Source organism: Filicampus tigris, chromosome 22, assembly GCF_054856515.1.
Source record: "Filicampus tigris isolate MCC_2025a chromosome 22, RoL_Ftig_1.0, whole genome shotgun sequence".
NCBI lineage: Eukaryota > Metazoa > Chordata > Actinopteri > Syngnathiformes > Syngnathidae > Filicampus > Filicampus tigris.
This window is the reverse complement of record NC_141238.1, coordinates 7,635,121-7,648,207: the sequence shown is the minus strand read 5'-3', so window position 1 is coordinate 7,648,207 and position 13,087 is coordinate 7,635,121. Positions and strand designations below refer to the sequence as shown.

Here is a 13,087-nt window from a genome sequence, read left to right as displayed (position 1 = left end):
ACATTGATACACAGGGAGGACTTTCTTTCCCGAACGTAGGGCACATTGCAGAGTTTGAGACTCACTCATTAACTGCCGCACATTTTCAGACCCTCTTTTACCTTAACGTTTAAAAAAGATATTGAAAAAAATATCAATGAATTCCTCGGATTGAATGGCTAGACTGTGAAAAGACCAATAAATCCGTCAATGGCAGTGAATAAGTTAAATGTGTTTTGACAAACAGTTTTTATTTTTTTTAAATATCTATACCTGAAATTGGTGACGGAACAATAACGATGGAGAGGAAGTTGCTGCCTCACAGGTGTCGTTTGAGGCTCTCCACTTCCTTTTTATTTCTCGATTGCAGAACCGAAACAGAGAAGCGGTGCGCCACAGGCAATCGATTGCCTTTTTCCCCTCCCGTAGGGCTTTCTTTAGCAACGTAGGAAGAAACTGCTGACAAATAAGGTCAAAGAAGAGTAAAGGACGAACTTCAGTGTGTTTTTGCCCTTATCTCCATCTGGTTCACATCTGGGCCCAGCTGCGTGCTGCAACACTGGCATGTGTACCAGCATGATAACATGCGTGCGAGACTTTCAAAGTTGCGCGGCGAGCACAGTTGTCCTATATACGAAATGCTAAACATACAATGATGACACACTTAATTGGAATGTTTATTAATAAACACTTGGTGCATTTCGATAATTCAATGGGCATTGTGCTGCTCCGGCTGATGTGTGTGCGCCTTGGCCACCAGGGGGCAGCGTAATGTGTTTGTTGTTACAAGCTCACCCCCGCCCACCAATGATTGAGACCCTTTCATTGATATTCCCAAATGGCTTTTTTTTTGTCCCAGTAGGGAAGTTTTCCACTGGCTCTGCATCCTTGGAACTTTTAATAAACGTTGGTATTCGAGGGCATGTCTCGATCCGCCGCCTGACGTTTTAATAAGCGCCAGCCGGCGGGTCGAAAGTATTCCGACTCAAAGCAAGCTGTGGAGGATATTCAACCTGTTATGTGCTCGAAGCATTGAGGGGCTTGTTTACCGCGCGCGACATATTTGAACCGGATTCCTGGGCCTCACGAATGAGGGTGTGCCCCGGCCCCTTCCCGCCCTCTTCTCATGTCACGGTTCCTAGAAAACGCCGGCGCTTTTGGAAAGTGTGTGTGTGTGCTTTGCATGGGAGCATGTGTGAGCGGGTGTGAGACAGGAAGTAACAAGGGGTCCCTTTCTTAGCCGCAAAGCTGCGCTAGGTGGCCAAGAGAGTCTGTAAAACCATGTCAAGGGTATCGCCAGTGTGTATTTACTGGAGTAGTTTTTCAAAATTGAAATAAAAGTAGCTCAGTGAGGGGCAAATTCACCACGTGTGACGAGGTGGTCAGCTTACCCTTTGAGTGGGGCCCACACTGGAAAATCATAATCTAGTGAAGTGAGTAAGAGGCCAATGAAAGGGGAACTCACACACTTCCCGAAAAAAAAAAATGATACTATGATCACGTTACGACTTTCATGACCATTTTATTTTCTCTGAATAATTTGCATTAGGTCTTAACATTTAGGTTGTGATTTAGACTAGTGTTAGCGCCTTAAAGATTAAAATGGAATAACATGTCTTGAGAAATGTGGACTTTTAACTTGAAAATACTACTTTTTCCTCAAATGTATGACTTTGTCTTTAAAATATGACTTTATTTTTGAAAAACTTTTATTCTTGATACCCTTCCACTGTCCCATAAACATACACACACACAACGTGAATCCTTTTACTGTTCGAGCCTTTTGTGTACACAAACTATGAAGTACCTGTACAAAAAAACATTTCGTGTATTATTTATTGCCGTCAAAACACTTAAAAACATCTCTGAACATGATCCTCATTTCTGTAGTACCACCTAGTGTTTAATAAAGTCCTAGCGTCACTCTGGCAAGTGTGCCGTCCTAAAATGTCTGCTATGAAAATATCGCGACTGTCGTCTTTAGGACTAGAGCTCCCTCTGCTGGTGAACATCGGGAATGGCAGCTTTAAACACATGACCTCCAGCCTCTTTGGTAGTAAATACACGAGACAAAAAAAAAAAAAAAAAGTCTTGTGTTGAAGTCGACGAATTCAATTGTGTTTTTCATAGATCATAGTTTCGCCTCTCGTGTTACACGAGTTCCGTTTAGCAGTGATGGCGGAGACATGTGGAATTTTTCATTGGCTTGCCCCAGGGGCACCATGCTGTCTGTGCCTGCCTGCTGCTATTTCTTCTTCTTTTTTTTTTTTCTCTTTTTGTTTCCACCCATCCCTTACGCTCTCTGTCACACTTTTTTTTTTTTTTTTTTTTTTTCATACTCTGTCAGCCAGGAGGTTGTTGCAGCTGATCTCTCTGTTGTTTGTCCATGGCCTGTCCTCCCGCCGCCTCCTGCTCCTACACGGTGGTCCTTATCCCGCTCAGGAGCAGCCTCTGCAGCTTGGACGCGCTTCGCTTCTACTTGTGGGTGAGTCACGTAACCAGATTAACAAAATAACTTAAAAAAAAAATAATAATAATTTTGCTACCTCTGGAGGACTTTTTTTTCCTATTGTAATTTCAGTAAATATCTAAATGATCCAAGACAACATATTAAACACTCTACTATACAATAATTATACCGAAACTGTTAAAGGCATGCGTCATGGACATTTTCGATTAAAACTGACTTTCAAACAAAGCTCTTTGTCCACGTTGACTTGACAGCGTGTGTACGTCACACAAAAGCAAGTGCAGGCTTGCAAGAAGGCCGTTAAGCGCTGACACGATATGGCTCAAGGGGGCGTGGTCTGCATTTAGTAAGAAAAAAACTAAAGGACTTTGCACCACACCTGTTTGTGTTTCTACTGTTTACTGCAGGTATGCCATTCTTGCTCAGTTTAATTCATGTATCGGGTACGCGATATTTTTTTAGCGCGACTGTGAGATTGGGAATCTGATTTTAAACGTGTGGTAATGGACAAAAATTTACTTTGACAAAAAATTGTGATATGTCTAGCGCGTTTCTCACATTTTCTTTTTTTTTTTTATTTTCAAACTCATAGGAGGAAAAAATACTTTACTTTAGAATTGGGCAGACTGTAATCGGGGCTATCATAACAATGCTACGCATTTCATTTCATGCATTTTGAAAAATGGTGATTAAAATTAAATACATGAATTTATGTATTTTTTTAAATCTGTAAGGCATAAATAAAAACCCTTAAGAGAATGTGAAAGATCACTTTAAATTTGTGTAGGAAGCTACCGATGTTATCATATTGACTTGATCATTTTTAACTAATATATTTTTAGTTTTTAATAAAAAAAAATAGATTTTTTTTCTTTGAATTTGTCTATTTTACTCATGTATTTTTTATTTATATTTAAATAATGCATATATTGCTCATTTGATTAATGTATTTTTTTTATTTTGGAACCTGCTTAATAAAGCAAGATTTTATTCTGATTACTATTATTATTATTATTATTATTATTGCAAGTGTTACACTAAATGATGGTTCTTGAATGGAATTCTACTTTTGAGTAATCACTTCATCTGCAAGTGACTATTTATTGTCCTGTGTTGTGGACAATACTGTATATGCCACTCAACCTATTTTAAATGTATTTTTCCATCTTGGCTGTGTACTGCTCGAGCTAGCTCGGCTTTGACCATTAGTGTGACATTGTCGGCTTCCTGCTTCAGGCTGAGAATAACGACTGAGTGGAAACATATTGTCACCCAGCTACAAATACTATCCACGCACTCAATTCAAATAAACACATACTTCACTCCTGAATATGAACACAGATGCAGCTCCGTGTTGTACCAGTTGAGCGATTTGACCCCAACTGAGTGGACCCTTACTCTGTGTTTCAGATGAAGCATCTCAAGGATCTAGAAAAGGAGAAAGACGTCCTGTACTGCGGTCTGGAGATTCTGGAGCAGGCCCGACTCTGGTACCGCCATCGGCTAGAAAAGAACAGGGCCCAGCAGGATGGCGCCGACACCAAACGTTGGGTCAACCCTTGCCAAGAAGGAGTCGCAACCAAGGTTCTCAAGCGACTGTGGCAAAAATCAAGCAAGTCTTAAGTTTTAGCCATGCATGTATGACGTTGTAAAATTGGCAAATGAAATCCCGATTCGTCCCCCGCAGGCCCATTCGTGTTGGCTGAGGTCACGCGTGGAGCGCGTGAACGCATCGCTGGCTTCAATCATGGCTGAGCCCAAGGGCGCCGCCACAAGTGGTGATGCTGCGGCAGACAGCGCCCTCCTGTGGCAGCACAGAGTACTTACACAGGTCAGGGCCAACATTCTTGAAATCCTGCATGTCAAAACACAAAAATGAACGTTCAATATCACACGTGCGTATTTACAGTGTTAACACTGATTTAGTGTATTTATTTATTTATTTATTTTTTAGGACCTGAGTCACAAGAATCGCCAGATCTCCAAATTAGAGATGGAAAAAGACGCGCTCCTCAAACAACTTTCTGATGTTTAAACTGCCAGGTGTATCCTCGTTTGTAAATATGTATTTATTAAATGTGACATGAACGTGGATACTTTGACTGACACTTTGGCTGACCACGGGTAAGAAATTTGGCGTGACGGTAACAGAACGGCTTCTTTTGTTGCTTAAAGTTTTTTTTACTAACATCATTTCCTGTCATTATTATAAGGTAGTGTGGTTGTAAAACTTTTATTTTAGATTAAAAACATTTTTTTTTCCATGAACTAGTGGAATATCCATTGATTTATCGTATATATTGTATGTATTCATATGTATTTGTTCCAAGGTGAATGAAAATATTTTTTTTAATTTGGCCAAAAATCGCCATGAGAGCCAAATGGTACAATTTGATCGAAACAGTATACTGTAGTGTTGATATAGTTCAACAATTAAAAGTATTAAGTAGCAGCCCCGAGCGTCCACCATCTTCCTTTTCCGTTGCGCGCATGTGGGCTCTCTGCCCCAACACGCCGACCCGTCCCGGTGGTCCCGTATCTTAGTCGTGCTGATAAACTTTATCTTAGGCAGTCATCGCGCAAGTTTACGGGAATTTTAGGCCCCTCCTCTCACCCTTTTTTTGCACTCGGCCACAGTATAACACAAAAAAGAAGAGTCCGAAAACAATATTGCTGTGCTCGGTTGTCCTTATCTTATCATTTGAACTAAAATCGTCTCGCATATGAACGGTGACAAAAGAATGCAGTTATACTGACTTTTGTCGCATTATACGTGTGGAGGCCCAAATTGTATAGGAATACAAATGTCTCACCTCTCCTTTCATGCCCTCGTGAGCACCGTTGCACACTTCCTGCAAGGAATCCGATTAAAATCAGCCTGTGTGCGTCCAAAAAGAAAACATCCATTATAGAGGAGGCTTTCATTTTAAGTAGCTTCATGCTCTCTACCTTCACAGCGCAACTGAACCATCAAGGCCAGGGTACCAGCACTTGACAATTTACCGCCTCCAATTCACGCGCCGAGCAGCTTTGTTTTGGGTATGTCACGCCTCGCGGTTCAGCGAACATGCGCTCGATACGGGCATGTCCAAATCTTGTACGTATATGTCAATCTCTGTTTTATTTTTCCTTCCAATTTTGCGGCTCGAGTGCAAATGTGCAAGTCGCTTCCGTGCAGGTCTGAGGCGGTGGCAAAGGCGTAGGGGTCCCTTATAAATGTGAAGAAAACTTCCTGTGTGCACAACTTGCGACAAAAGAAAACTCACACAAGCAAAATATTGGCTTTGTATTTCACAGAATTCACATTTTCATCGAAAAGTGGAGGTATTCAACTCAAAATAGACACTTGCATCACAATTCAGTTGCCTTATACAACACTTTTGCGAGTATTTTTTGCTATTCTCCAAGTGCTTGTACGTAGAGCAATTGGACTCCTTATTAGGTACACCTGCCTGCCCAATTCAATTGATTCCAAATCAGTGCGATTGGGGAACGACCGCATCATATTGAGATGTGTTCCTCGCATATTTTTTTTTGTCCATTTAACGATGCTGGACTCAAAATTGTGTTACTTTTAACCCAAAAAAAGTTGTGTTATTTTTTAACCCAAAAACAGTTGGGTTAAACATAACACGATTTCGGGTAAAAAAAAACAACAACAAATGGAGCGATCCATTAATTCAATTCATTTCCTTGGGTCAATTTGACCCCATTTTCTAAACAACCTTGAAAATTGGTAGTTTTGTTCAAAACAACCTCCAAAATTGGTCTGTTTTGCACAAAACAATGCAAAAAAGTGGGTCAAATTGACCCAAATAGCGGATCGGTACATTTTGGACCCCAAATTGTGTTATTTTTAACCCAACTGTTTTTAGAGTGTATAAGACAAATACTTTTACAAAACTGAGCATTATCAATGTAAAAACAGAATCATAATCACCCATTATTATGACTAGTGGGTGTGGTTATTATTTCAAACTTTTCCTCTCAAAAGGACAAAAAGAGGATCTTAAAGGAACGTTTTACATTGTTCAACTTAATGTGGTGTCAATGGATTGTGGGCCAAAATTAAGTACCAGATACGCTTAAAATGCATATTGCATGCTCCTTCCTTCCTTCTTTCCTGCATGGCTTTCTTCCCTCAAACCTGCTTTTTATTTTGCATCCTATGCTTCAAATTGCTCTCTTCCTTTTATTCTTCATTACCTGTCCAATGCTTTAGAATCATAATTTTTGTTCTTCACTTGACATTATTTCCCATTTTTCATAGTGCATGAAAAAAAAAAAATGAAACAAAGTTCCACACCTATAATATTGTCCTCACTGGCATTTCGGTCGTTTTGTGGCCAGCTTCCAGTGACATCCCGGCTACGTTCACGTCCAAAAGGCCCTGCAGATGTTTGATATAGTCGATGGCGGCCCGGAGCGTCTCGACCTTACTGAGCCTCTTGTCGTCGAACTCGCTTGGCAAGCGCTCCCGGAGGCGCGCGTAGCCCTCGTTGACGCAGCGAACCCGGTGGCGCTCCCTCTCGTTCCTCTTGCGAATAAACGCGGGCTCCAGCGAGTGTTCGCACACGCCCACCGGACCGGGACACGGGCAATAGTGCAGTCCTCCGTATGGGAACTTGGGGCCGCGGTGGACGCGGTCGAGGTAAGCCGGCTCCAGGTGGAAGGAGGGCAGACCGAAGTGGTGATGCGCTCCGGCGATGTCCACGGAGAAGCAGTGGAGCGCCAACGGGGGAATATATGGAATACGCTCCATCATTTCATTACGATAAGACATTTTATCCCCCTGAAAATAAATGTAATTAATCCCTGATTGCGAACGTGCCGTTATTTGCATGAAATCAATGAAACTTACCCTATTGGAAGCTCATCCCAACTAAGTTTTAAAATAATTGAATTAAACTGTGCAAAAGACTCTCCTCAAAGAGGACTTGAGTCTGTGTGACAACTTGTTACAGATTGTTGATGGTACACTGTGCGGTGGGTGTGATTTGGGGAGATCTGCGAGCGAGATAACGTTTTCTTCCGTCTCTTGCATCATTACGACACTTTACTGGGTCGTAATTCTTTTCAAAACATATTTTTAAGAAACGTATTCAAGCAATACAAACGCCTAGATGCACGGAAATTAATAAAACGTATGCGAGAAAGTTGTAACTTTAAACCCCCCCAAAGATGTAGTCCTCCCATAGCTTCACTGCGCATGCGCAAGTGTATTGAGACTAGGTTTTACTACGCTTGCGCAGGAGTTTCTAGTTGATGACAAATACCGTAAGTAGTCTTTTTTATCAGTGCGCATGTGCGGTGGAAGAGTGCTGCTATGGCCCCCTTCAGACACAAGGTATTGTACTGCTGGTTTGTTATTGTTTTTATACGACTTTTCCCTCAAGTTGTTCGTCTTTTTTTTAAGATAGAGACTCACATTTGATCACTATTCGTGACATGTATCTATTCATTCTTTAAACTATAACACATTGACGAGTTTTCGGGAAATCGGATAGTCATCGAGAGCTATGCTAACGCTGAGTTATTACAGTAGCTGGTTGCAGTAGATTTTGATTCGTAAAACATTCATAATGGAGGTGGAAATAGTCGTTTTTCGTACTTTACAGGTTCAAATATGTAAGCGCACCCTTGTCTGGTTTACTGATGGAAAGAAGCTGTTGATTTCAGGTAAGCTAATATTGTTAGCATTGATAAAGCCTTGCCATGACTTGATTTTTGTTTAAAGGTGAGAATCTCATAAGTGACAATGTTGTAGGATGAATGACATGAACCTGAGTCCAGTAGGCATGGACCAGCTGAGTGTGCCTTCAGTGAGTGCGAGCCACTTGGGTCTGGCCACCTCACCGCCACATAACACCATCCCCACCCCAGGTAGGATAATACTAACTCCACTTTGTGCTGTCTGAATTCGCTTAGAATTACTGTCTACTTTGTTGCAGGCATGCCGGTGGCCATCCCCAGCTTGGGTCCTTCTTTAGGCTCCCTTCCGTCCGCGCTGTCCCTCATGCTGCCCATGGGCCCTCTGGGGGATCGAGGAGTCATGTGTGGCCTCCCGGATAGGAATTATTCCCTACCACCTCCTCCTTACCCCCACTTGGAGAGCAGCTACTTCCGACATATATTACCGGGTAGGTCATTCTTCACATTTAAAACAGACAGGTTATCCATAATGTCTCTTTATTGTAGATGTTGAAGTTGCTGCCTCTATCCAATGCTGTCCCTGATTCCCTGAAGTTCTTGTTGTGTAGTTTTGCCAAGTCTGCCTATCTGATTTTACGTCACTAAGCCACGACACACATTATGCCAGCATCAACAGGGTACACTAATGCATTCATTGCTCGCCCTTTTTAGAGCAAAGACCCAAAGAATATTGTGTTCTGTAACGATATAAGCACCTCACTGCCATTGGGCGCCACCACATCCCATTCTGCAGGTGCGCCATAATAGAGGAAGTGAGACGGTGTTGATAAATAGTGTTACGTATTACATTTGTGTGATCACATGACTGTGTATGCGTGAGCGTGTGTCCTTTCACTGTGTGTATTACAAAATATTATTACACACAGCATTTTTGCTGCTTTATTTTTTTTTTTTTAACTTTTCTTTGTTGAACTTTTACACCAGTTTTACAAACATCTTATCCAAAAGTATTTTTTTCTTTTTTATGATATAACCCCCCCACCCGAACCAATGAAAAGGTAAAATCAAATAAATGGAAAGAAAAATAATAATAATATTTAAAAATAATAATAATAATAATTTAAAGTAAAGGAAAATAACACCATCCATTTGACCAAATATTTCAAACAAATCTTCGCCTACCAATGTTGTACATATTTACATACGGGGGGGAAAAAAAACACACCCAAAGATAACTGTAACAAAATAGACAACAAAACATGTCAACTTCTGTCGCTTTTAACTAGGGTACAAAGTGAAATAAAATCCAACCTAATTGGTGCTATGTAGTCCTTGCAACTTTTCCAAATTCTATCAAATGTATCCCCCCGTAGTCTCAAAGCAAATGTCAATCGTTCCATCACATATATATATATTGTGTATCACCTCAACGCAATCCTCAAATCTCGGTATCTCATTATTTGCTTCTTTAGGCATTTTATCATACTTAGCTGACCGTCCGCCACCTCAGTACATCCATCCCAGCAGCCTCAGCATGGACGGGACCCTCTCTGTGGCCAGCAACAACCCCTCGGGTCTCGACCCTTACAGCGGAGCGGGCGGCCCGCTGGAGCAGGGCTTGGTGCCCATGGACTCGAGACAAGTCAGCGGCCAAGGAGACCTCCACCAAACTGGCACCCATGATTTGGACTCTACGGGGTTAGCGATGGAGTCACGTGACAGCAGCCCGGACAGAATGGGAGAGGAGCTGGCCTCCATGGACGGAGTCGGGGTGGTCCCCGTGTCTGACGGCGGGAGCCAGCCCCTGACTGGGGTGGACTCCTCCGGTGGCGTCATGCCCCTGCACGGACCCCCTGTGCTGGAGCTCCCCGTGGTGATGGAGCCGGATCACATGGGGGGCCGCGTGGGCAATGCGGGCGGAGGAGCGGCAGGAGGACTGGGGAACCAGCTCCACCCAAACGGGGGGGAGCTGAATTCCGGCGTCGTTAGCGTGGTGCTCACCAGCACCATGGCCGGACAGGCCCAGCTGGGACCCGTGTCACTCCACGGCCACTCCGGGATGGGGCTGGACTCGGTCTCCCCCATCACCGCGGAGGTCTCGCTGGGACCGGAAAACAACCTGGTGCTGGTTAACTCCGGTCTGCAACTGGAGGATTCAAGCCCGAGCAAGGAGGGCATGGTTTCCGCTTACACAATTTGTGAGTATCTTCGGAACCGATTGAAAAAGAGGGGATAATAATAACAATTAATCGTCGTCACTCAGGGTGCACTCTGTGCGAGCGCTCGTATACCTCAGACTGCCCGGAGCACGGCCCGGTCACGTTCATCCCGGACGCGCCCATCCAAAGCCGGGCTCGCCTCTCCATCCCGCGCCCGCTTTGCCTGCGCATCTCGGTGGCCGACGAGCCGCTCGGTAAGAGAACCGAAAGCAGATTTACAGTGCGCTGACGCGACAATATGCGTATCTCCTTTTTCGCCGTCAGGTGTTTTTGCACGGGACATCATCCCGGCGAGGACCTGCTTCGGACCGATGGTTGGCCAGCACTGCAGCAACGTCGATCTCTCTGATTGGCCGGAAAAGGACACGCCTCAGATTTGGAAGGTTAGTTACCGTTCATGAGGATATTCTCGGCCTGGGTCCAAATGACCTGGAGCATAAAACCGTGTGTAAGGAAGAACACTTGATGACGACAGATGTACCACAACAACGTGCTGGAGTTCTACATCGTGACGGCGGATGAGAACGAATGCAACTGGATGATGTTCGTACACAAGGCGAGGTACGACGAACGTGCGGTCTGAACTCAAAATGCCGTTTTTTTTTTCTCCCTAATATTTTTATTTTCTCCTCAATACGATTCTTTGTAGGAGTCGCGAAGAGCAGAACCTGGTCGCATACTCCGCCAATGGGAAGCTCTTCTTCTGCACCACCATGGAGATCCACCCCGACGAGGAGCTGCGCTTCTACTACAGCCGAGACTACTGCAGACTCATGGGTCGGATGCACAATTATTTATCTATCTATCTATTATCTATTTATCTGCAATTATTTATCTGCACTTTTTCACTTCTCTCTTTTTTTTTTTTTTTCTTTTCTTCCGATACCTCCATCTTGTATCCAGGTGTTCCTCCTTTACCCGAGGCTCAGCTCTGCCAGTGTGGCAAAGACTGCTCCTCGTTTTCGGACCTCAAGCCTCACATGAGCAACCCGGAGCATCGCCACAGCCCGCCACAGCAGGACCGCCCGCTCCCGCAAGAGCAGCAGCAGCGGCAAGCTCCCCCGCCACCGGATGAGAAGCTTGCCAATGGGACATCGAGCTCGTCGTCCTCTCCGTGGCCCCAAGCGGCGGCGCAGACAAACGGGGACAACCCCAACGCCGATCGGAATTCCAGCAGCCGCATCCCCGGGGCGAGCTCCAAAGGTGCGAAGCACCCGCGGGAAAAAAAATTCAAGTGCAGCATGTGCTCGCGGGCGTTCATCACGTCCACCAAGCTCAACGTGCACTTCATGGGGCACGTCGGTATGAAGCCGCACAAGTGCGAGTACTGCAGCAAGGCCTTTAGTGATCCCAGCAACCTCAGGATGCACCTCAAAATCCACACAGGTGCGTACGACTTCAACCACCGCTTTTGTTTTTGTTATGACGCGTTTGACTTCTTTCCGTCTGCCATACACAGGTCAGAAGAACTATCGGTGCACGGTTTGCGAGAAGTCGTTCACGCAAAAGTCCCACGTGGCGTCTCACATGCTCATCCACACGGTCGCCGAGAAACTCAAATGCGACCTGTGCGAGCGGATGTTCATCCGGAAGCACGATCTGAATCAGCACATGTTCTCTCACACACAGTACGGCCGCCATTTTCCACTTCATAACAATGTATTCTGATATTTTTTTTTTATTTATTTATTTATTTATTTTTTTATAGTACTGATCACTTTTTATTTATTTCACAGCGAGCGTCGGATTCAGTGCCCCAAATGCAACAAGCACTTCCTGAAGCCCAACCACCTGAAGAAGCACATGAACTCCCACGAGGGCCGGCGGGACTTTGTGTGCGAAAAGTGCCACAAGGCCTTCCTCACCAAGTACCACCTCACACGACATCTCAAGATATGCAAGGGGCCCAAGGCGGAGCGCTCGTCCCGCAAGGAGCGGCACGCGGACGAGGAGGAGGACGACGAAGAGGAGGAGGAGGAGGAGGAAGCCGAGGATAGCGGGGGTAGGGGAGGAGAGAGACTTTTGGACTCTGCCAGGGGTGATGACGTTGGAGGGTATAACTCTGAAAAGTCACTGTCTCCCCCTCATTGACTACAGTGTATCTCTAGTTATATTAATTTATTCACTGCCACACATTACACAAATTTTTACCTCTCATTTCTCAAAAACTCTCGTAACCAAATGTTGTTATTTTACATTCATATTGAATATCACAAACATATCAGCGCTGCTAAAAGACTCATAACTTTTGACTTGTCTAGTTTTGGTTTAGGTGCATAAAAGCTATCATTCTTTATCTGCCTTTGACTCATTTCAGTTTAAGTTGTATTTATGATTTTTCTGTTATGTGTAACTTTAAATGGTCCGTATTTATTAAAAGGTGAAATATGTCCAGCAAAGCATTTAAAGGGGGATAGTGGACACAACTCATGCATTGTCGCATCAAAACTATTTTTCTGATGGGGAGAGCATAATTCAGTCAAATGTCATGACTGAGGAAAAGAGGAAATGTCAAAAATTGCTCTGGTGAAAAGACAAATGACTGATATTTTGAAAAAGTCAAACACAACATTTGATTTAATCGAAATGTTAAAAAAAAGCCAATGTTTTTAATTGGAAAGGTTTATAAAGGCGACAGCGCTGGTTAGTAATAGATGGGGATAATTATTGTATTTAAGTTTAAATTCGGCGTTCGTAGAACAGAAGTACAGCATAAAAAAAGTGTGGTATCCGGCGAAACCCGGAAGTACATCATTCTGCTTCCGGG

General features: G+C 43.9%; 3 protein-coding genes across 4 annotated transcripts; 2 read left to right on the top strand and 1 right to left on the bottom strand.

The window, feature by feature from the left end:
• Nucleotides 1-2,210: 2,210 nt before the first annotated feature.
• On the top strand, nucleotides 2,211-4,710 carry LOC147126763 (suppressor APC domain-containing protein 1). The gene is made up of 4 exons (XM_086021843.1): nucleotides 2,211-2,464; nucleotides 3,860-4,033; nucleotides 4,137-4,280; nucleotides 4,404-4,710. The coding sequence occupies exons 1-4, from the start codon at nucleotides 2,366-2,368 to the stop codon at nucleotides 4,482-4,484; spliced, it is 498 nt and encodes a 165-aa protein (XP_085877969.1). The 5' UTR covers nucleotides 2,211-2,365; the 3' UTR covers nucleotides 4,485-4,710.
• Nucleotides 4,711-5,720: 1,010 nt separating this feature from the next.
• On the bottom strand, nucleotides 5,721-7,381 carry LOC147126762 (achaete-scute homolog 4-like). The gene is made up of 2 exons (XM_086022629.1): nucleotides 7,311-7,381; nucleotides 5,721-7,241 (listed from the first exon to the last, which is right to left on the bottom strand). The coding sequence occupies exon 2, from the start codon at nucleotides 7,230-7,232 to the stop codon at nucleotides 6,756-6,758; it is 477 nt and encodes a 158-aa protein (XP_085878755.1). The 5' UTR covers nucleotides 7,233-7,241; nucleotides 7,311-7,381; the 3' UTR covers nucleotides 5,721-6,755.
• Nucleotides 7,382-7,686: 305 nt separating this feature from the next.
• On the top strand, nucleotides 7,687-12,719 carry prdm4 (PR domain containing 4). 2 transcript variants are annotated; one of them, XM_086021997.1, is made up of 12 exons: nucleotides 7,687-7,796; nucleotides 8,068-8,128; nucleotides 8,217-8,332; nucleotides 8,401-8,589; nucleotides 9,574-10,299; nucleotides 10,365-10,514; nucleotides 10,585-10,703; nucleotides 10,796-10,881; nucleotides 10,970-11,097; nucleotides 11,224-11,706; nucleotides 11,780-11,948; nucleotides 12,057-12,719. In XM_086021997.1, exons 3-12 carry the CDS (start codon nucleotides 8,218-8,220, stop codon nucleotides 12,409-12,411), a joined length of 2,520 nt encoding a protein of 839 aa, XP_085878123.1. In that variant the 5' UTR covers nucleotides 7,687-7,796; nucleotides 8,068-8,128; nucleotide 8,217; the 3' UTR covers nucleotides 12,412-12,719. The 2 variants fall into 2 exon arrangements, with proteins under 2 accessions (XP_085878123.1, XP_085878126.1); XM_086022000.1 differs by having other exon boundaries at nucleotides 11,780-11,979.
• The last annotated feature ends 368 nt before the right edge of the window (nucleotides 12,720-13,087 follow it).

Bases quoted from the DNA above. Each gene is read 5' to 3' on its own strand.
- LOC147126763 (XM_086021843.1), top strand. From the start codon at position 2,366: ATGGCCTGTCCTCCCGCCGCCTCCTGCTCCTACACGGTGGTCCTTATC. The intron at 2,465-3,859 runs GTGAGTCACGTA...TCTGTGTTTCAG, and splicing joins CGCTTCGCTTCTACTTGTGG to ATGAAGCATCTCAAGGATCT. The intron at 4,034-4,136 runs GTTCTCAAGCGA...CGTCCCCCGCAG, and splicing joins AAGAAGGAGTCGCAACCAAG to GCCCATTCGTGTTGGCTGAG.
- LOC147126762 (XM_086022629.1), bottom strand. From the start codon at position 7,232: ATGTCTTATCGTAATGAAATGATGGAGCGTATTCCATATATTCCCCCG.
- prdm4 (XM_086021997.1), top strand. From the start codon at position 8,218: ATGAATGACATGAACCTGAGTCCAGTAGGCATGGACCAGCTGAGTGTG. The intron at 10,515-10,584 runs GTAAGAGAACCG...TTTCGCCGTCAG, and splicing joins GGTGGCCGACGAGCCGCTCG to GTGTTTTTGCACGGGACATC. The intron at 11,707-11,779 runs GTGCGTACGACT...TGCCATACACAG, and splicing joins GCACCTCAAAATCCACACAG to GTCAGAAGAACTATCGGTGC.